At 31.5% G+C, this 21869-nt stretch overlaps 4 protein-coding genes across 9 annotated transcripts in view; 3 read left to right on the top strand and 1 right to left on the bottom strand.

Annotated features, from left to right (window-relative positions):
• Positions 1-4245, top strand: part of LOC105153835 (scoloptoxin SSD14) — a 9405-nt gene extending 5160 nt beyond the window's left edge. For both annotated transcript variants that reach the window (XM_011068933.2, XM_011068932.2), the window contains 8 exons: positions 792-1025; positions 1115-1338; positions 1425-1617; positions 1711-1911; positions 2015-2264; positions 2363-2556; positions 2774-3014; positions 3150-4245. In XM_011068933.2, the coding sequence (XP_011067235.2) occupies positions 792-1025; positions 1115-1338; positions 1425-1617; positions 1711-1911; positions 2015-2264; positions 2363-2556; positions 2774-3014; positions 3150-3413 (1801 nt within the window). In that variant the 3' untranslated portion in view covers positions 3414-4245. The remainder of the gene's footprint in view (positions 1-791; positions 1026-1114; positions 1339-1424; positions 1618-1710; positions 1912-2014; positions 2265-2362; positions 2557-2773; positions 3015-3149) is intronic.
• Positions 1-7836, bottom strand: part of LOC105153832 (phytanoyl-CoA dioxygenase, peroxisomal) — a 46907-nt gene extending 39071 nt beyond the window's left edge. The window contains exons 1-2 of the mRNA XM_011068919.2: positions 7366-7836; positions 6063-6206 (exon numbers count right to left, since the gene is read on the bottom strand). The gene's annotated coding sequence lies outside the window, so the exon portion shown is untranslated. The remainder of the gene's footprint in view (positions 1-6062; positions 6207-7365) is intronic.
• Positions 7837-7965: 129 nt separating this feature from the next.
• On the top strand, positions 7966-9639 carry LOC105153836 (nuclear protein 1). Its single transcript, XM_011068934.2, has 2 exons — positions 7966-8315; positions 9200-9639. Exon 1 carries the CDS (start codon positions 8100-8102, stop codon positions 8310-8312), a length of 213 nt encoding a protein of 70 aa, XP_011067236.1. The 5' UTR covers positions 7966-8099; the 3' UTR covers positions 8313-8315; positions 9200-9639.
• A 3257-nt stretch (positions 9640-12896) lies between these two features.
• LOC105153830 (carboxylic ester hydrolase) lies at positions 12897-19609 on the top strand. 5 transcript variants are annotated; one of them, XM_087411757.1, is made up of 10 exons: positions 12897-13224; positions 15227-15453; positions 16971-17274; positions 17502-17699; positions 17789-17967; positions 18059-18227; positions 18308-18643; positions 18792-18918; positions 19023-19229; positions 19363-19609. In XM_087411757.1, exons 1-9 carry the CDS (start codon positions 13152-13154, stop codon positions 19219-19221), a joined length of 1812 nt encoding a protein of 603 aa, XP_087267883.1. In that variant the 5' UTR covers positions 12897-13151; the 3' UTR covers positions 19222-19229; positions 19363-19609. The 5 variants fall into 5 exon arrangements, with proteins under 5 accessions (XP_087267883.1, XP_087267886.1, XP_087267885.1 ...); XM_087411760.1 differs by having other exon boundaries at positions 12932-12949; XM_087411759.1 differs by having other exon boundaries at positions 12990-13008.
• The last annotated feature ends 2260 nt before the right edge of the window (positions 19610-21869 follow it).

The raw sequence follows: 21869 nt of genomic DNA, 5'->3' as shown, positions 1-21869 counted from the left end.
AAATTATTTTTAATGTTTTTACATTACTATTATTATTTCTATTACACTAAAAAGTAATTTTACAAAAGAAAAAAGAATGTATAAACATGTATGAACATATCTCATATATTATATAATTATATATGTTTATGAATTTATATATATTTATGTTTACATATGTTTATACATATTTATACATATTCATGCATGAAAAATTTTTTTACTAAGCGATCCAAAGTTTTAAACAATTAACATTACATATTAGCATTGAAGAATGTATATACGTTTGAACAATATAAATTTAAATATTGGCAGTGCACATCATCATTTTTTATAACTTAACATCAAAGATGAAAATTATAAGAATAAATTAACATAAATCTGTATTAATTTATATTTTAACAAATTGCAAATTACATTTTATTTGGTTGCAAAAAATGCGAGAAAATAGTCAATCTAACGCTTAATACTATCACTGTGTTATCGTATGAATTATTGTTAAACTCATAAGAAAATTATTCATGAATATATTAATATTTAATACTTATTGAACTCTTAAGATACAATTTCTACAATAATAGCTGAACATATATAGTGAAAAAAAGCGAAGAAAGAGACAACGATAAAAAACATACATAAAAAAAACGTATATAAAAAACTATTTTTGAGATTCGATAAATTAAAATCTGCGCAAAATAAGATTATTAAAAATAATTATCACGATAACATTGTGTTTGTAAAAGTGATCACTTTAATCATGATATCATATGTTTCAATAATGTCTTTATCAATATATTATTGCTTTTTTTCAGGTCACGATTTCGCGTACATCACGTGATCATAATTGGCGCTATCGTAGCTGCACTAATAATCGCCATAATCATCGGCCTAAGTGCGTACGCGCGTAACAATACGTCCGATTCACAAGATGAGTTTTTGGTGCCGCCCGATCCAGAAAGCTTCCAACTACCTTCGTGGAGTAAGTTAAGAACTTTCAAACGCGGTGCCGTTTGCGCGGACGGAGCACCATGCGCTGTTATCGGCAAGTATGTACACCAAAGATGTGAATTGTTTATTCACAAGAATAATCAATAATCAAAAATACTCGATAAATACGCTTAATTTCCCTTTTCAGATCAATTCTAGAACGGAACGGATCGGCAGTGGATGCTGCGCTAGCAGCACTAATATGCAACGGGCTCGTGAACATGCAGAGTCTGGGTCTCGGTGGTGGATTTTTGATGACTATTTATCAAAGATCCACACGTCAGACCTTCGTTCTCAATGCAAGGGACCGCGCACCTTTGGCGGCGAATTTTACGATGTACACTGGCAAACCCGCAAATGCATCTAGATTCGGTAAATTTTGACAAATTTTTCGATAAACAACCAATCGTCTTCTCATATGAAAAAAATATTTAATACTACCGGATTTTAATTGACAGGTGCACTGGCAGTCGCCGTACCCGGTGAGCTGGCTGGTTACTGGGAAGCTCATCAACAATTCGGTAAATTACCATGGGCGGATTTATTTAAACCGAGCATCGACCTCTGTGAAAAGGGTTATGTTTTAACATTAGTACAATATGACGGACTTTTATATAATAAGAAGAGCATTTACAATGATCCAACTTTGAGGTATAAACTTACTAAATGTGTAGACAAACCATGCATAATGAATGCTGAAATATTTATGGTGGTATATACGAAATATCCTCTTTAATTTTTTAGAGAACTGTTTGTCGATCCTGCAACTAACGAGTTTCGTAAACCAGGCTCTGTAATTAAACCCCACACACTTTGCGAAACGCTACGGACTGTTGCTAAGAAAAACGCAACCGAATTTTATAACGGTACGATTGGACAACTTCTCGTCGACGATTTACAAGAACAAGGAGGAATAATAACGATGAAAGATCTTAATGAGTACAGGTAACTATATTCAGAAAAGTTTCTTTTTTCTCTAAGTACAGATAATTATACGCTGCATCACAAAGAGAGCTCTTGAATATATGTTCTTCTTACTTTTACCCAGAGTTTCATGGAATCAACCGATACAATCAAATTTTTCGAACGGGTTGGAACTCTTGACTACAGGGTTGCCTGGTAGCGGAGCTCTTCTTTCGTTTATTCTCAACGTCTTCGATGATTACGGCTTCACGCCAGCCAGCATAGCTGACTTTAACGGAACAATCCTCACATATCATAGAATGATAGAGACTTTCAAGTATGCGTTCGCGTTAAGGACGAAGCTGGGTGACGGAACTTTCATCGATATGACCGAGGTAAACATATCGAAAAGGGATCATTCGATCTCTTTTTCTTTTGAATCTTATTGAGTTTGTTATCAATTAATAATTGCACTATTTTAATTCTTTTAAAGATAGTCAAAAACCTGACATCGAAGAACTTCGCGCACTCGATACGAGAGAAAATAGACGATACAAGAACGTGGCAGGATCCACAACATTATGGCTCTCCTGCCTATGCTAATGTCGAAGACCATGGTACCGCGCACGTATCCGTGCTGACGCAGAATGGTGATGCGGTATCGGTTACCAGTACAATCAATTTTTAGTAAGTCTCCACCTAGGCTGGATATTTACAATCGATTCTTACATTTGAGACTATCTTAAGATATCATAAGTCAACCAGAAGGTCGTCTTAGCATTTAAAAAAAATTACTTAAAACAGTCTTAAAATAAGAATGAACGATAAATACCGTTTATAAAATCGCATTGTTTACGGATCGTAAAAATATCCTTTATATGCCTTCTTTTAATCGATTTTGTAGCTTCGGAAGCGGAATAGTCAGCAGAAGAACCGGTATTTTATTAAATAACGCCATGGACGACTTCAGCATTCCGTCGCAGTTCAATTACTTCGGTGTGCCGCCAAGCCCCAACAATTATATCGCGCCCAAAAAACAGCCATTGTCCTCAATGGTACCATCCGTTCTGGTCGATCGGAACGGTGACATCAAAATGGTCATGGGTGCTGCTGGTGGTACGAAAATTACAACGGCAGTATCCCAAGTCAGTAACACCTTAAATATTTAACAACTTGCGCAATTCGGATTTCTATGTAATCCAATTTGAATCTCTATTTAGCGTCATCAGGATCAACAAATCAATAGATGATGTTCACGAATAAAACCTGTATGCTTTTAGGTGACAGCGAAAATACTTTGGATGGGACGGACGGTCAAGGAGGCGGTGGATTCAGCGAGGATACATCACCAGCTATTTCCGCCCAAGGTGTCTTACGAGTATGGGATCCCTAAACAAGTGGTCGATGGTCTGAAACGTTTAGGACACGTCACGGAACGCTACAAACTTCGCGGCAGCGTAGCTTGTGTCGTACTGTATGAAAATTCCACAATTTTCGCGAACGCTGATTATCGCAAAGGTGGCGATGTGTATGGAATCAATTGATTCGCATGCGTGAGTCACCTTCCGGTGATCCAGCCATCATTTTGTAGCACAAACCTTCTGCGAAAGATAATAGACTTTGTTCAAACAATGCCGGATAAAATCTCATGATTATAACACGGATGTATGCGATCAATCTTGTTATTGTTATTGGCGAGATGTTCGTGTTTGAAAGATCGATGTGTCAGTATTATTGTTCAATATAAAACTTTTACACTTTCTCGCTCATTGGTCGCATCTTGTTCTTACATCGCTCTTCCTCCTTCAATAATATCTACATTATTGCGAATTTATCTTTCCTTTAATTTTCGTAATATTGATGAACACAAACCAACACATAAAGGCAATGTGTAACATAAAGGACACGAAAATCAAGGAATTTTTGTTCACAGTTGATATACATGTTTGTACGATTTGAATTCTCAGCACAGTTGTATGACGCTCCATGGACGTGATGCTTATTGAAAATCTCTAGCCTTACTGCGCTATTTATAGGCGTAAAGCCTTGATGTCGATATCACTGCGATTTGTTTTTTGTTTTTAAATTACTTTGGATATGTACCAAATATTTCACTTAGACCCATTTTCACAATATATATATTTCACCGTATTTGTTTAAAGATTAAAAAAAATTGAAGATTATCAACAGATTCATTAATGAAATTCATTCATGAATTTCTCAGTTACCTTTAATCTTTAGGTAATCATATATTGTGAAATCGGGCCTTAAATGTTATCTACATATCTCAATCTCTGTGAAATTCTCTAATAATTGTTCTATAATATTTTTTTAAAATAATCTTGTTAATCAATAAAATCAAATTTTAATAATTGACGTAAAGTGATACATTATTTTGATGACAGCACTTTTTTAGGGGGAAATTATTTTTCATATTCTTAGTATGTCACTGCATGTTTCTCTTTTTTTAATCTTCTTGCTTCAGAGTTTTTTACAACGTCAAGACGACGCTTGGGAAGTGTAAATATAAGGCATTGCATTAGCAATTCCCCTTCTACAGTTCGACAAAACCTGTTTCGTCTGAAGCCGTCCGGGAGGATTCTCTCGATTAGTTAAGAACAGATCGGGAGGGGTTGATTTAATGCCAGCCATCAGGATCAATCGATTAACAGTACTACGTATCCAATTTCCTTTCGTCTGGTCGTCGTCAAATTCGTTCTTCAAATTCGATCGACGGTTTCCTTCACACAGCACTTTTATAAACGCCAAAAATGAGAAGAAGAAAGAAGAAGTTGCATGACCGAACTTTGTCTGCTGACTTAGCGGAGATAACACATTCTATAAGCTATAATTAAATGTCGCCTCACGTCGGCGAAAGGAGTGCACGAAAATACGAGCACGTATTTCGTGCTTATGGTCGAGATAATTCATCGTTCGTATCACAATGTTCGGCCTTGAAAATAAAATGCGCCGTGAAAGAAGGAAGGAACTAATGTTTTAAGTATAAACAATTATAAGCAAACGCGGTATTTAATTATGACATCAACGCGGTGTTATAATATACAGAATCACATGTTATAACATCAAATAAAAAACTAAATAAAAAATTTGAATATAAAACATCTATTTGTAGCATCAATTAACATCGGTGATTTGCTTAAATAAATATTATGTGTATTTCGTCACTGAAGTAAAATATAGATTTTGCAAACATATCAGATTTTCCTGTAAATGATAAGTATTGAATATGATATCATAAAGAATTATATTGTTTATCAATTTTACTACCTTTACGACATTATTCAATGTAGTGCCAACTTATTTAAACACAAGTCGTCAGTGTGATGTCAAAGTGGTTCCAAAATGATTACTATGGCCGGTATTCATACTCGATTATTACATTTAAGATCATCTTAAGTGCAGTCTTAAGACATCATGAATCAAGCAGAAAACCGCATTAGCATCTTAAGATATTACTCAAGATAGTCTTAAAATATGAATATAGACTATGAATATCGGTCTAAAAGTCATTTTTCAGTCACCTCATTTTGATGTTATCAATTTTTTATTATTCTGTTTATATAATGTCAAGGAAAATTTAGATTATTGCTAAATAAAATTCTTATATAAAACAAAGCTATATGGAAAGCTCATGACGAACAAGGCGTGTGATTAAAAAATACAGAATAATTTAATCGAGAGATTTCGTCGGCGAGAGACGCATCTTTTATGCTTCAATAACTTCGACTTGTGTACATTGACATCGTATGACGTAGAAACAAGCTCGATTGATTGCGCGTGTGTTAATACGTGATATCAGTTTTTTTCAACGGCACCGCGCGGTGATATTTATATTCGCTTGGTGAATGTAATAACAAAATATTTCTCAAGTTGTTTATGTCCTCATTACGAGCGTCTCGCCACACCTCCGCAAGGCGGATTGTAAGTAGTCACATCTAGTTTGCAAACGATTAGAATGTGACCTAACACGCGTTTTTCCTATCGATATATAAACATTGATTCTTAAGTATAGCTAACTCGTTTACTTTTATTCTATTCTTTCCTATTCTTTTTATTTTTACAAATGTTTTCAATTTGATACAGGGAGCAATATCATAACTGCGCGATTTCTCAATGTTTTCTCGAAACATTTGACAAGATAAGAAATATATCGTTTTGTATAAAAGAGTTACCTTCAGAAATCTGCACATGGCTAAAAGCAGCACTGTTACATGGCATCAGAGCGCTGGCATCAGAAATACACGCTCTATAGAACTCGCAGAAGGCAATGCACTTGGACGTCGGGTGAGCTTACGTGTTGGAATTTTCTAGGTCGTCTGGAACATATAGATTAGCCACGTAAGTAATAACTATTGAAAGCAACGGGAGTGAAGACCTCGTGTATGAAAAGAACTATCATCGTGAGAGATCTTTCACAATAATTAAATTATACACTGCTTATTTTCAAATACCCAATTACGTTTCTGACGACAACAATGTGTTATTCAACAACTTCTCAAAAATTAATTTATCTACAGGTTTTCGATTTGTATTGTTCGTATAGATAATGTCTATATAGAAGTTATCTGCATTTATCTGTTTATATTTTATATTGATACGCCAGTATAATGAAATATGAAATAATTGATTGAGGATTCAACAAAAGTATCTCCGAGTATCTTAATTGATTATTTTATAATCGCATACAGCGAAATTATATTTTTAAAATATGTATCTCTAATTATACAATATTAATAATTCTGCATTATCCAGATAGCAAAGTGCCTTGTTGTTAGTATGTTACTCGCAAATATATATGTTGCTATCAAAATTATAGCAACTGAATTCATATTTGTTGGCAAGTTAATGCCTTTACGATATGACAATTTTATGCAGTAATTTGGCAACAATTTGCTGACAACTTCAAAATCTTCTTCATCAAAATTGTTGCTCAATCGCGTGCTGTTGCTGTCTATTACTATAACAATCTGTAGGATCACATATTGCCGACAACGCGAAATCTGATGCTGCTCCATTAACTGCTGACAATACATTGTTGTTTGTGTATTGCTAAGATGTCAATATATTCAAAATCGTTGAAGAAAAATATATGGCAAATTGCTAGCATAAAATAAGCAATCATAGATTCGCACTATTTTGCTGACACTCTTGATTGTCTGGGACAATATTCTACAATATAAATATTCTGACCAAATTGCTTAAAATTACACAAATATATGTATACAATACTTTTAAATATATAATTCATTGTCCTTTATCTTTTTTTCATTGAACAATAAAACATTAATGATTTCAAATTAATAAAATGATTAATAGGATATTACAATTGATAAACTAATCAACAATTAAGTTAAAGCTTAGTTGAAATCGCTCTAAAGTTTCTGAAAAATTATGTAAATACTTAATGCTAGTAGATCCATATAAGCTTCAATAACACAGAATCAGCACACATCTGCACAACAATACGGCACGTACCTTTACAATGTTGCCAGGTGGTTCTATCTGCCCAATTATTTTCGTCCTTGAAAACATAACGCTACGCTTGGAGAAATATCTGAGATGCATCATAAACTATTATCTGTAATGTTTTGACGAGCGTTCTATACATAATATTTGTCATAACGTTGCACACCATTGTGCAATTTTGTTCGCCTCTTAATTAGTTTGTTTCCCTTTTCGCAACTGATACAAATAATCGAAATCCACAGGAGTTACATAATTTTGCGAAAAAGCCAGAAATGGAGCTCCTCGATAAGTTATCGATGCCACAAGATCTACGCCGCAAAAGGTTACCGTCTCGACGTATATATACGTAGATATTACGCAGTTGTATAAACAAGTATAAAAGAAGACATTTCCTTTTGTCTTTTTTCCTATGCGAAATTAACAAAGGAAAACATGATACATTAGATTCGCGTTGAATTGTCGTCTGGTCACGTCTGGTTGAGAGAGCATTGCATCGCCATTGGCCGGCAAAGAAACCGGGCCTTATTGCGCCGGCACGGCTTCAGCTACGAACGAAGCACGCATGAGCGGCCCGCGGAACCGGGTCACCGTATATAAACCCAGGTCGGCGAACGCCGCGCGACCAGTAGCGAATCGATCTCCCCGGTCGAGTCATTTCGAGTCGAGCGATACTCTGCATATTCACGTCGCGCCCGCGACTTTCTTTCCGCAACCGTCCCCGAGTACATCGAATCTCGTGAACTATGTCCGAGGCATACGTCGACGAGTACGAACACTTCAACTACGACTACGACAAGCATATCTTCACCTCGCACGGCGGTAAACAGAGGAGCAAACGCGAGGCTGTCGCGCACACGAATCACTTCGACCCGAGCGGCCATTCCAGAAAGATTCTCACCAAGATGATGAACACCGAGCACAACAAACGGCAGACGACGAGCAAGAGCAAGGCGTAAAAGGTTAGATCACCGAGTCGATTTTACTTCAATGCTCGTGCTCGATCGATCGTCGTCGACACGATCCGATGTAATATTTTCTCAATCGCTTTTGTTCTCTCGCGAAAGTGACGTCATTTACCTTCATTTCCTTTATTTCGCAGCAAGATTCGAGTATATTCGTTCACGTCAGTTCATCACTCCGTGAAGACTGCCTAATCATTAAACTGAGTATTTTCCATTTGACGACACTAGACTTTACGTTTTATCGGCTATTATCGAAATACAAAGAGATTGACAGAAAGGCGACATTATGAAGTCAACTGAATGTCATCGTCAATTACCTTGAATATTTTAAATGCGTAGTATCTTAATCGTATTCATGTATGGCAGCATTAAGAATACAAAAATTACAAATGATTTATAATTTTTTTCCGATTAATTTCGCTAAATTAAAATCTGTAAACTTTCTAGACACGATTCTTAATCATTTTTTCCAGTTTTTATATTTTATTATATATATTGTATGTTTGGAGAGATGGATAACAATGAAAAAATCAGAAGCGGTCACGCACATCTTTGATTTTTCGATGGCTCAGTTTCCAAATAGCTTTGCTAGAAACTGAGATATCGAATCAGATATCTCAAACATTTCCATTGCGAATTATCACGAAATGTAAGCGCACCGCCGTATTGCGTCTTATTTCGCTATCGGCGCCGACTATCTTTGTGCGCGATGACTCACACAACGTCACAGTCCACACGCGCATGTTTATTTATCTTTCTCCTGATTGCGTAACGCGTAGTATATGTATTCCCATTTCGCGATATTCCGTGGCAATATTCTTTGAAAATGTCCAAACGACGCTATTGTCTCCTCATTCTTATCGATTCAATTTTTGTTTCAGATTACGGACGTTCCTATTCTCGCGGCCGGCGTCTTCAAGGATCTCATCTCACAGGATTTTCCCACCTAAGGCGACCGGAATAAAAAAATATATATCCTTTTGTTTTTACTATCGAGAATGCATTTAGTCGTAGATTCTTACTCAACGTAAGATTGGCACGATAGTTCGTACCTCATCGTCGTCTTTTATTGTCAAAAACATGCGGCAATCACGTTATTTGTGAGAGTACAAAATAACGTATCTCGCACTTCGCCGCTTTGCGTGAATCTGGAATTCGCATGACATTCTTTTTTTTTTCTTTTTTTCTTGACTAGGATAATATGGTGATACTATATTAATTTTTGCGTGTGCTATTATAATAAATTCGTCGATAAGCTACAATCGATTGAATTTCTGCTGTACGATTATGAAAAATAAAATTTATGTTCTAATAACAATAAGTGAATTGAAATCGTTAATTGAAGTCTCTTGTTATAAACAATTGTGATGCAATACCTTTTGTTATATATGCGTTTTATTTGCATACATTACAATAATCGTTGTTAAAAGGAACAGAGAAAAACTTTGCTATCGGCTCCTTATATCTCTAGCGATACGTATGTATTACGATATATTCCAAAAAAACATATGTATAAAGAAAGCTAAATAATCGAATTAATTCGAAAATGCACGATGTTCTATTAATACCAGATTACTCGAATATTGTGATCGATGATGTATATTATTATTATTGATTTAGAATTGCCGTGATATATTCTTCAATTAGTTCTTCGCACGAGAAAATAATTATCTAGTATTGACATATAAATATTATGATACGATTACATCAAAAGAACTGTGAAATAAAGATAATTTCTAATTAATGAGCGTATACTTTTGCAAATGCGTACTCAGATACCTATATTTTGTCTTTATCTCTCATCCTTTTACTTTATTGGTTTGGTTTGATCCTATTCGTAGTCTATATGTATATACAGTGAGTGCAAAAAATATTCGTACAAGGAAATTTTTTATAAAAATAGTCTTATTTGTAGAATAAACATTAATTAGCATTTTTACAATAAATACATTCTGTTCTAACATAAACAAACGAGCTTCGCATGTATTCCTGATTTTAGAAATTAAATTTCTTGTCTGTACGAATAATTTTTCAAATGATATATTTTCTATAATTAATATATGTACATCTTTCTGGTATATATAATTTTAAGAAACACAGTCTATTTTATTCTTTATAAATAAATTGTTAATTATCCAGCAAGAAATGATCATCAATTAAACATCGAATTGACGTCAAATTGGTATTAAAATCGTATCAATATCGATTCGACATCAATTCGATAATGACTCATTTCTCGCTGAACAATACAATATTATTTATTAAAAATAAAGTTTTTTAAAAAATATTTTTTCTGTATGAATACTTTTTGCACTCATTGTATATTTATTTCTGTGTCATTTTGATACACATGATATTTGACTGAATTCAAACAATTTCGTTTTTGTAATCATTTACATGATAATGTCTTTTTTATAATCCATCCGTAAATCAGATTTATTAACGCCATATATAAATATATATAAGATTATAACGGCGAAAGCATAACAAAAAGAATAACAACATCGGCAGGTAGTTCCGAAATCCGAATTACTTTTTTTGCTGTATATATCGAGCGCAAAAAAGAGTGAACAAAACAGCTTCGAATAAATGATATATCATTTATATTATATATATTATACAAAAAATACAATACTACATAATGTACAAATATAATTTATCGAAAGAATATTAAATAACACGATATTAAATTTTACGAAGGGAGAAGAGAAATATGAGACGCATAAACATAACATGAAATGTAAAGAATTTATAATTATTATTAGAAATGATGAACTTATCTATACTGCATTGCGCATGATGAATCTTATAAATTTATTATTTATAATGTGTTATGTTATAAATTATATATTGTATACAGATAAACGTATAGCATAATACGGAGATAAATATATATGAGGATATATTTATCTCCGTTATGTTATATGTATATTTGCATAATTTTTAATTTATAACATGTAACACATTATAAAATATAAATCATAAATTCATACAAATAGATATATAAAAAGCAGTGTAAACGTAAAGAAGATATTATGCATTTCTGCAGGAATATAATTTTAAATGCAACAGCAAAAATACATAATAAATTTCAATACATTATTTTATTACATTACATTATTTTATTACATTATTTTATTATGTTATTATCAATATCTTTTCTTATTTCAAACGCGCGCGCGTTGAGTGTTATCGACTCAAAGTCGGCAAGTCAAGTCGCTACTATGACTTAGCGAATTAACCTGCACCTTAATATACACAGTATATATACAAATGCAATAATAAATATATGTATGTGTGTGTGGGAGGGGATACATATATACGTATGTCTTCGTTATTGCAAAAAAGACGACGTAGGAAATCGGAAGTTTTCAATTTTTTCTATAATATTTTTTTTTAATAGTCAATTGTAAGAGATATGTTCCTTGTTAAAATATTGCGCATTATTTAATATAAATAACAATAATATATGTATAGATAATGGAGATAGGCTATTCCGTCATTTTCAACTTTAAAATAATACGAAAATTTAAATAGCAAACAATGTATCTTTACAGTGACGTGCTTATAATTACATTATATAATCATGATTGCTTCTTGAGAGCACAAATACAATCTTTAAATTATGTCATCATGCTGTTCAAAAACAAATATTATCGCAAAAAATGGTCGAAAAAGCCCTGCTCTACTTTATATCCAAACTTTTAAACGCTGTACAGTAGGATATCTGATTGATTTAGGTGGCCAAAATTATTTTTGTAATGAATCTAAATATGTCGTTTTACTAATTCATTGTATTTTAAGTTGTAAAAAATACTTTTTTTATATGAAAAAATATAGTTCTTACAATTTTTAACTATTTAATTATAAGTTTAAGCTTAAAATGTAAATATAATAATATCAATTGCAATCATTATCTTGACATACATTGACTCTAAAATTAAATTCAAATAATTGAAACTAGAAATAAACATATGAAGGCTCAAGAAATTCATATTTATTACTAAATACTTTAATAAACTTATATTGGTTATATGACGGAAAACCGCACGATTCCGCGGCTGGTTTTTATGAAATTGCAAAGTAGAAATCTTCATTTTTTTAATCAAATAAAAAAAAATTATTGAGAAATACAGAGAGGTACTATTAATATCATCGAGTTTATTAAAATTGACTTAAGAAAATAACAAAAAATTTGTTCAAAACGCTTTTGCTTAAAGTTGAAATAGTTGAAACAATTTTGATGAATATAATTAAAATATATTTAACCTTTTTATCACAATTCGTAGTTACTCATTTGAAACTATATCCTGAATAAAAAATATTCACTCTTGAAAGGATGCTATGAACGCCGAGGAAAAATACGTCTAATTATTAAAAGGATAGGTTTCGACTGTTGGACTGATCGCTAATTGTTTACGCGTGACGATAAACATTAAGGTGCTTTTACATAACTCGCAAATCGCAAAACATAGTTCGCAGACGCAGAATGAAAATTTGCGTTTATTTTTTTCATTTTATGCAGTGCAGTTTTATTGCTTTTCATCTGTGTGCGTCTTGTGTGTGGTGATTGTTATTCTGCTTCAGCATTTGCGAATTACGATTTGGCCCTCGAAGCTCAAATTGAGCAGGTCTGATGTAGAGGCACCTTTAGATAATCAATTGTTTTCTGACTCTTCAGCTTTCTTAAGTAATATTTATTTTCAACTTGGAGTGAATTTAAAAAAAAATGGATCTTTGCCTAAATCGGCCGCCTAAATCGGACAAGTACTTCACTGTGCATTGCTTTAATTGTGGTGGAATGAGAGTAAAACGCCAGCGAAGATACGCTCCATGAAATTGTATTTTCTTAAAGGAAAAAAATCTCATTTTTGGAGTGAATCTCATCCCAAAAATGAAATCAAGAGTATAAATTTTTGACTCTTTCAATAGTGGTAATGTTTTAACTCTCTTGAAGTGAGATGTCACTCCAAGAAATTTAAACAATAAGCTTATGATAATTGAATATAGTATATATTAATGAGGCATACATCGAATATTATTTTTAAATAACTAAACACACACACACACACACACACATATACACTCACATTACATACATATATAGCATATGTTTTAATGCAACAAAGAAATTCAAGACTAAACGAGTCAACACGGCAGGAGTTACGCAGATTATTAAATTAGAATAATTAATTTTATTCCATTTGATGTATGCCTTCTTTATTCAGAAATTTTGAACGTTTCAATTCTCTTTGAAGCTCTCATCAGTAAATCAATCGTACATTCTTAATCGAAATTTAACAATCAAAATTAAATCACTCATAGATTGCAAAATTGAAATAGATTCTAAATTGTCTAAACATGGTCTGAATAATTCGATGTATCGAGCGTGACTAATGAATAATTTTAAATTGTCAAAGGTCGAGCGATTATAGTTCCATTCGACCTTATATAATTTTAAATTATTCGTTAGATGCGCTTGATACATCGAGTTATACAGATGTTTAGACAGTTTACTTTCAACATATTCACTAAAATTAAGTTGTGCATCGAATTTTAACATCATTCAAAGCTTTATAACAAAGCTTTATGATTCCGTTGAGGTAAGTTGCTCGTTGTGCTTTCAGATAATTTTTAAATTGATAATTAATATTTTAAATCAGAATTCACTTAAATTTTAGCAATTTGCGAGTGACTTAATTTTGACTGATACTTAATTTCGATTAAGAATGTACGATTGTTTTTCTGAGAACTCTAAAGAGAGTTGAAACATTCAAAATTTCTCTTAATAAAAAAAACATACATCAAACGGAATAACGTTAATAATTTGTGCAATCCCTTCCGCGCTAACTCTTATTATGTAGCCTTGAATTTATTTGTTTTTTAAAGATTGAGAATCCTTACAATTTATATTATTTCTTATATATATTTTATTATTAAATTCCATCTTATGAAAAGAATTTCGCAGACATTCATTGATTTTTGGCCGCTAACTTTGATTTCTGTTTTTAAAAATAAATTCAAATCGTTTTAAATATATTCTCTGTCCAACATATATATATATATATATATATATATATATATATATATATATATATATTATTCAATGTTATTGCCTTTTAGTTTTCTAATATGTAAGATGTTCTAGAGATCTTCCATGACAACTATAATAACAGACATCTAAGATTAATTTCAGATAAAAATTACAGATAAAAATATCAAAATCAATAAATAAATTTAAATCGTTATCAATATTTTCTTAGCTCAATATTCGAAATTAATAATTCTGCACACTGATCACTTAATAATTATTAATTGTTATGGCAAATTTAGAATAATTTTATACATGAAAGTCTTGTTTTCTAAAAGAGACAGTATATGAGATAAAACTGTATATATAGTAACAAATCATATAAGATTTATATATCTTATGTCGCTTAATAATAAAATTAATAATTACGTACGTAATGAAAAGTTATATACATTGCACTCGAGTAAAATTTCGTTTTTTATTCGAAATATATCAGAACTATTTTAATATTAAATCCTTAAACATACATTTTCATTTAAAAAAAAATTTTTATTCTATTCTTATACGTTAAATTCTACTCATTCGGTAAATCAAAATTTAAATATTCAATCTCTTAAATAATAAATTATTTCTGTAATTGAATTTTTAAATTATAGCTATTAAATAGTCCGGTTAAAATAAGCAAATAATGCAACGTTGCAATGAGATAATATTACACACAAATATCATTATGTACATATTATCAGACTTGAGATAAATGTGTTCTGCTTTAAGGAACGTTATAGATAATACATGTGTATCAGCGTATAAGGTTATAGATATACATGCGTAAAAATATTTGAAGATATAACAAACAACAAGTTTCTGAAAAATTCAGTTGACAACGGACTAACCAAAGAGAAACTGGAAACCATGAAGCTACTGATCGCTGTACTTTGCTTCGGCTTCGCCGTTCACGCAAATGCAAGTGTGTCTGGTCCAAAGGTCAAAACACCTTTGGGAGGACTGAAAGGCTACTACAAAGTCTCACAAAATGGTAGAAAATACGAGGCATACGAAGGAATCCCTTATGCATTACCACCTATTGGAAAACTACGATTTAAGGTACAAATTAGTGATTAATATTAGGTCGGGGAAAAAGTTTCTTCGTATTTAAAAAAAATTTGCAAAAAGTTTTTCATTTGTTGCAAAATTTTCGTTACAATTATATTATTCGTTAGAGCAAAGTTTTAGCTTTAAGAATCTATTTTTTAAATTGCGGTGTGATAATTTTTATCGGAGTTACGAGCAATCAAAGTTAGAATGCTCCTTTACTTAATTCGCGAATAACTCAGTAACAAAAAATCATAGGAACATTTTTAAAAAATGATTTTGTAGGAAAAGCTTCGAGCTTTCACGATAGGTAGTCGAAAATTTTTGTAAATTTTTTTTTGGACACGTGAGAGATCCTCAAAGTGAAAAGAAAAATTTTCATCTTTTTCAGCTCGCAGTTTTTTTGATGTAAAAATTATCAAATTCACAGAAACTGAAAAAATATAGTAATCTTTCGAAAGTAGAGATTTCAAGCTTTAAAACTCTCTTTTTAAATTGAAATTTCATTTATTTTTGACGAAGATATTGTATATACAATTTTGAATTAAAAAATACGAAGAAACTTTTTCAACATATATATTATAATTAATATCTTTAAAGCTACATTTCTTAAAACAACAATTCTTACGAAAGAAAACGGAAATAAATTTTTACAATAAATATCGATAACACTGTTCGACAAAATTTTGCCTTTTTTCAACGAAAGATGCCGATCACATCAAGTTTTCAAGATAAATCGAGTAATATGAATCAAAAATTTAAAATATAGAAATTCAAAATAATATGGATTCAAAATGGATTAAAATGTGAAAAGCGATATTCGGTCCGACGTATTAGATCCGTCATTTTGAATTTCTATATATTTTAAGTTTTTCAAATTCAGTATCAGTGATCTCTAGAAAATCTAAGATACTTTTGATACAAATCTATCTACTTTCCAGGTCCAATTCGCTAATTTCGATCCACTATTTTACATTTCAGAAAACGTTCATAACTCGAAAAAAAATCGCAGTACAAAATAAAAATTCGTTTTAAAGGTTTTTTTTTTAAATTTGTTCCTTAGAATGGCCCTAATGAAATTGAAAAATAAAATTTCGTTTGAAGAATAAAATTCTCGTTTCCACAAAAAATTAAATATAGCAAAAAAATACTGTTTTTTGCTCATTACTCGATTTTGTTAAAAAATCTGACGTGTTGGGCTTTCGCTGGCGAATTTGGATTTAGCGACTTTAAATCTATTAATGCCTGTTTCCATCAATGTAGATTAACTTTAATCTCGGTTCAACTCTTCATCTTTTTCTAAAGATTAGAAAATTGAATCAAGATTAAAGTTAATCTACAATACGTTGATGGATATGGGCACAAGAAATGCTGGCCTTATTCGCCGCAATTTTTTTATTGGACTGTGTTTAATTAATATAATTAATTTTTAACACAGAAATAAAATTTTCATAAAACTTTCTAGCATAAAAATATTAGCAAAAAATGTTTTAGTTAAAAGTTTTAATTACTCCATTTTCCCTATACAGCCTCCTCGACCAATACCGGCATGGATTGGTGAATTATCGGCTACAAAATTCGGTTCCGCGTGTATTCAATACGATCATAAACCAGAACATCCTCCGGAGAAGGTTGTGGGTGCCGAAGATTGTTTGTATTTAAACGTTTACGTGCCAGTACGGGAAAAAGAAGGAAGTAAACTTCCATTGCCAGTATTATTTTGGATCCATGGCGGAGCGTTCCAATTTGGTAGCGGCATGTTATATAGTGCCAAATATCTAATGGACTCCGATGTTATACTTGTCACTATTAATTATCGGTTGGGACCAATGGGTATGTGATACATTTGCTACTTATAAGATAAATATTTATAAAGAGTTAGCAGCTTGTTATTCAACATGATATTTATTTCCAAACAAAGTTTATCTAATATAAAATATTTTAATACAGACTTAAATAAGACTTCATTTAATTGAAAATTTTAAAATTGGGCAAGCTTGTTTTCGTCTCACTTTATCTCTGCTCTTGATTTCTTAAAAATAATATTAAAAGAATATTAGGTTTCCTGAGCACGGAAGACGAAGTAGTTCCTGGTAACATGGGTTTGAAGGATCAAAGTATGGCACTTCGTTGGGTCTCACAAAACATTGAATGGTTCGGTGGCGATCCGAACAAAATCACTTTGGTCGGATTGAGTGCTGGTGGTGCAAGCGTCCATTATCATTACTTATCGCAAATGAGCGCTGGACTCTTCCAAGGTATTTTATAAGATAATGTAAACATTAATACAAAGATTAAATTGTTTCGTCTACGTTAAATTGCTACGTCGTAATTTTATATAATCTAGGTGGTATATCATTCAGCGGTACAGCATTTGATTGTTGGACGCAAACTGAGAACTCTAAAGAGAAGGCCAAGAAATTGAGCGCTTTAATGGGATGTCCTACAACTAGCTCCAGAGATATGATACGTTGCTTGAGACATCGTCCATCTCGTGCGATGGTTCAGGCTACGAGTGAATTTATGGTGAGACTCATTTCTTTCTTTTATTGTTTTGAAACAAGAATACAATCCTCGGATATAAAAAGAAGAAATCTGATTGATTCTATGATTTTAGTCGTTCTTCTACAATCCCTTTAGTCCTTATGGTCCGGTAGTTGAGAAATTTGGTGACGAAGCACCCTTTATCGACAGAACACCCGTTGAAATCATTAACAGTGGAGATGTCCAGGATATACCCTGGGTGACGGGAGTAACGAGCGAGGAAGGTCTCTATCCCGTAGCTGGTAAGATAACGTGCAGAAGAATAAGAAAACTCTTCTACCTAAACGATACGTAGTTATTTATAAATATTAATTTATCGTAGAGTTTATCTCTGATGATGAAAGTCTGAAACAGTTGAACGACAATTGGGATATTCTTGGACCGAATTTTCTTGATTTTAACTACACCATTCCTAAAGAGAAACATGTCGAGATTGCTCGTCTCATTAAGGAACATTATTTTGGTACAAAATCGATAGACCGGCAAAGTGTGAAAGAACTAATACAAATGGCGAGTGATCGCTTTTTCGTAGTCGATGGCGAAAAGGCTGCGCGAATGCAAGCCAAAGTAAATCAGAATCCAGTTTGGTTTCATTATTTTAACTACAGAGGAGAACAAAGTTTAAGCGATGATTTTAGCGGTACCACTGTGAATTATGGTACGTTTATAAAATATCAATACTCAATATAGACATATATATATATATATGTGTGTGTGTGTGTGTGTGTGTGTATATATATAAATATATACATACACACTAAGAGTAAATAGTTTAATTAACTTACTATTTATTTATCATCTTTTAGGAGTTTCCCACGGCGATGATTCATTCTACGTACTAGATACTAACTGGCTTAATCCGACAACAACACAAAGAGATCGTGATATGCAGAAACACTTAATCGACTTTTGGGTATTGTTCGCTACAGAAGGGTAAGCACAAATATGTATTAGCACAAGTATATATACATATATATATTACATATAATATTGAAACTCACACAATGCAAAAATACTAATTCTCCGAATTTTTTCAGAATTCCGAAAGTAGGCAATGTGGAATGGTTAAAATTAGATCCTTCAAAACAAGAACTTCACTATTTGCATATAGCAGGTCCTGATAAAATTAACATGGACAGCAATGCTAATCTTGGAGAAAAAGAATTTTGGAATTCGATTGATTTCAATGAAAATGTATTAAAGCACACAGCTGGAATCAATAAAGATGAGCTTTAAGAAATATTGTAAGAACATTATAAAAGACAAATGTCTTGTCTAAAGTGAATTGCATTTGTTTTAATTTAACATTAATCGGATTTATATAGAAATTTACGTTAAGTTCTTATATAAATTTAGATTGAGAAATATATTTTCCAGATCCATTCTTGGAATGCCAACGTTTTGTGAACCTTGCAGTTCACTTCATCAGGGCAAGAATGAATCTAGACATGGAGGAAACCCGCGAAATGCATAATCTTTATATAGAAAGCACACATGGAAGTCTCAAGAATATTATAGTTCATTTCTTTAAGTTAGCAACAAAGAAAAATATATTTTTAAACTCGTGGAACAACTTATATATAATTTTTTGTATAAATAATAAAAAAGGCTAAAATTTCTTATACCTTACTCTGTTTAATTTGTTTACCTCTTATTGATATGGTAGATTATTGAAATATCTTCTTCTTTGTGAGAAAATTAATATTTAATACTGATGATTAGTTTAATTCCGCTATCCGCTTATTACCTTCTTCTTGCCTTATGTATGCGGATGCGCGCATGTGTATGATATGTATTTCTAATGTATATGTGCGCATTCTCTTTTATTTAACTATATTATCTTTTTATTGCTAGTAATGACTATTAGCGCATCACATTTGCACGTATACTATTCTTTCTCTCATTTTCTTTTCACTTTCTTATAGCTATGAAACTACAGATTTCAGATTTTATACAACAGTAATATAAAGATTATTATTTTTTCATATTATTAGGTGTTGGAATTAATTCGTAGCGTTTTACAAGTGATGGGAAGTACTTTCATTAATGTATTTTTTAATGCTCATGTGAAATAAATAACATTCTTTCATTAAAAAACGCTACGAATTAATTCCAACACCTAATACTATTATTCTTATGATCTTTAATCCGCAAGATCTTTATAGGACTATTAAGCAGAAAATTTTTAAAACTTAATTGTTCTGCAGTCAACTTGCCTGTGTTTATGCTTCTTTTATTTGAGTTAGCTTATTTTTCTTACTATTTTTTCCATTGTTACATCATCAACACACATATCGTGACTTAAACATTATAATTATACATGGCTCGTTTAATATTGTATTTCTCAGGATCAGTATATTCTGTTCTCGGTATACTGAAGCTCTTTTAAATTCTTTTCGATGGAGATAGATACTGCTATATTATATCGTCAAAAGATTTCAAATTCTTAATCATCGAAGAATTCTCTATATATAGTTTTAACAAAATATTCAAAATATTTTAGGATTATTTTTTGAGCAGTTTTTATTGTTAATTTCTTCAACATACAGTCAGATATTCCTTAGTGACTTAGGCTGTTTTATACCTCTTCAAAGTAATCTGTTTCTATTATATTTAGAGGTACATAATCTTTCTCTTAGCGACAATAAATTTTGTTTCTATGTTTTAGATCTGACTTTATAAAATATATGTTTCACATATTTGCTCTGAAGATTACGCGAATTATCAATTTGTCTATTAAAATGTTATATTACTCTAGAAGTAGTTTGCGCAAATTTTTTGTTTCAATATTACTCCACTTTGAATTCTAGCTCTGATACATTAAGTACTTTTTCTTATTTTTTTTCTGCTGTTTTAAGTAATTGAGCTCATTGTTTAATATAACATTTCGTGTCTACCATTTGTTAGAATTGCTTATAATTAGTTTCGTTTAATTGGTTTCATTATTGAAGTTCGTAGCAATGTGAATGTAAAAAAAAATACTATTAGTTCTTCTTGAAAACAATTGCAATATTTTTATTGCAATGCCATCTTAAATAAAATAAGAAATTTGCATTGATACAAATTGATTAGAATAAAATTATACAATTTAATACTTTTTATACTTATATACGCAAGTTTTATGAGCAACTTACTGAGTGTAATCTTATCGAGTAGTCTCGCGCCTACATGTACAATATAATTAACATGTATAAATAAAATTATATATAATGATAAATACATTAAACGTAGCACGCACATCAATTAAGTAGTCATGTTTGTATCTCTAATAAAAAAATATAAACGACTTAAACCAAGAATTATATTAATAGTAATAAAAGTAATAAAAATAATATTTTTACATTAGTAAACATTTGTAAGAAGGTAAGTAATAAAAATTTTTACATTATTAAATATTTGTTAGAAGAAAAATAATAAAAATATTTTGACATTATTAAACATTTGTTAAAAGGGTTCAAATTGCAGATTCAAGTTAATCCTTCATCTTTACTAGCTTTAAAAAATTCAAATTATTATTACATATATTTCTGCTCAGTATTTATATTATAAATTTGCTCAAGTAGTCTTCCACTATATGTATAAAATATATCTAGAAAATAGATGAAAAATAGATGAACTGTAACACAGATAAACTGTACATGTATACAGGGTTGGCCATATTCGACGGAAAGATGTTTTTTTTTCAATCATGGGAAACGTCGTTACTCGATCTAACATCTCTGTCAAAAGTTATAGTGTTTGCCAGATCTTTCCGTCGAATATGGACAACCCTGTATATGTATGCGATAATGGACTGATATAGGATATCTTATCTCGTTCGTAAACAAAATAAAAGTTGCAAGTGTATGAAGTTACATATGCAATATTTTTAGACGTGAAACTTC

The sequence above is a fragment of the Acromyrmex echinatior genome, chromosome 12 (genome assembly GCF_024713525.1).
Source record: "Acromyrmex echinatior isolate Ae372 chromosome 12, ASM2471352v2, whole genome shotgun sequence".
NCBI lineage: Eukaryota > Metazoa > Arthropoda > Insecta > Hymenoptera > Formicidae > Acromyrmex > Acromyrmex echinatior.
Note: the sequence above shows the minus strand (reverse complement) of the source record. Positions and strands in the feature narration are given on the sequence as shown.

Excerpts from the sequence above, each read along its gene's own strand:
- LOC105153830 (XM_087411757.1), top strand. The coding sequence starts at position 13,152 with ATGAAATTGTATTTTCTTAAAGGAAAAAAATCTCATTTTTGGAGTGAA. Across the intron at positions 18,228-18,307 it reads AGGTCTCTATCCCGTAGCTG|AGTTTATCTCTGATGATGAA; the intron begins GTAAGATAACGT and ends AATTTATCGTAG. Across the intron at positions 18,644-18,791 it reads CGGTACCACTGTGAATTATG|GAGTTTCCCACGGCGATGAT; the intron begins GTACGTTTATAA and ends ATCATCTTTTAG.
- LOC105153836 (XM_011068934.2), top strand. The coding sequence starts at position 8,100 with ATGTCCGAGGCATACGTCGACGAGTACGAACACTTCAACTACGACTAC.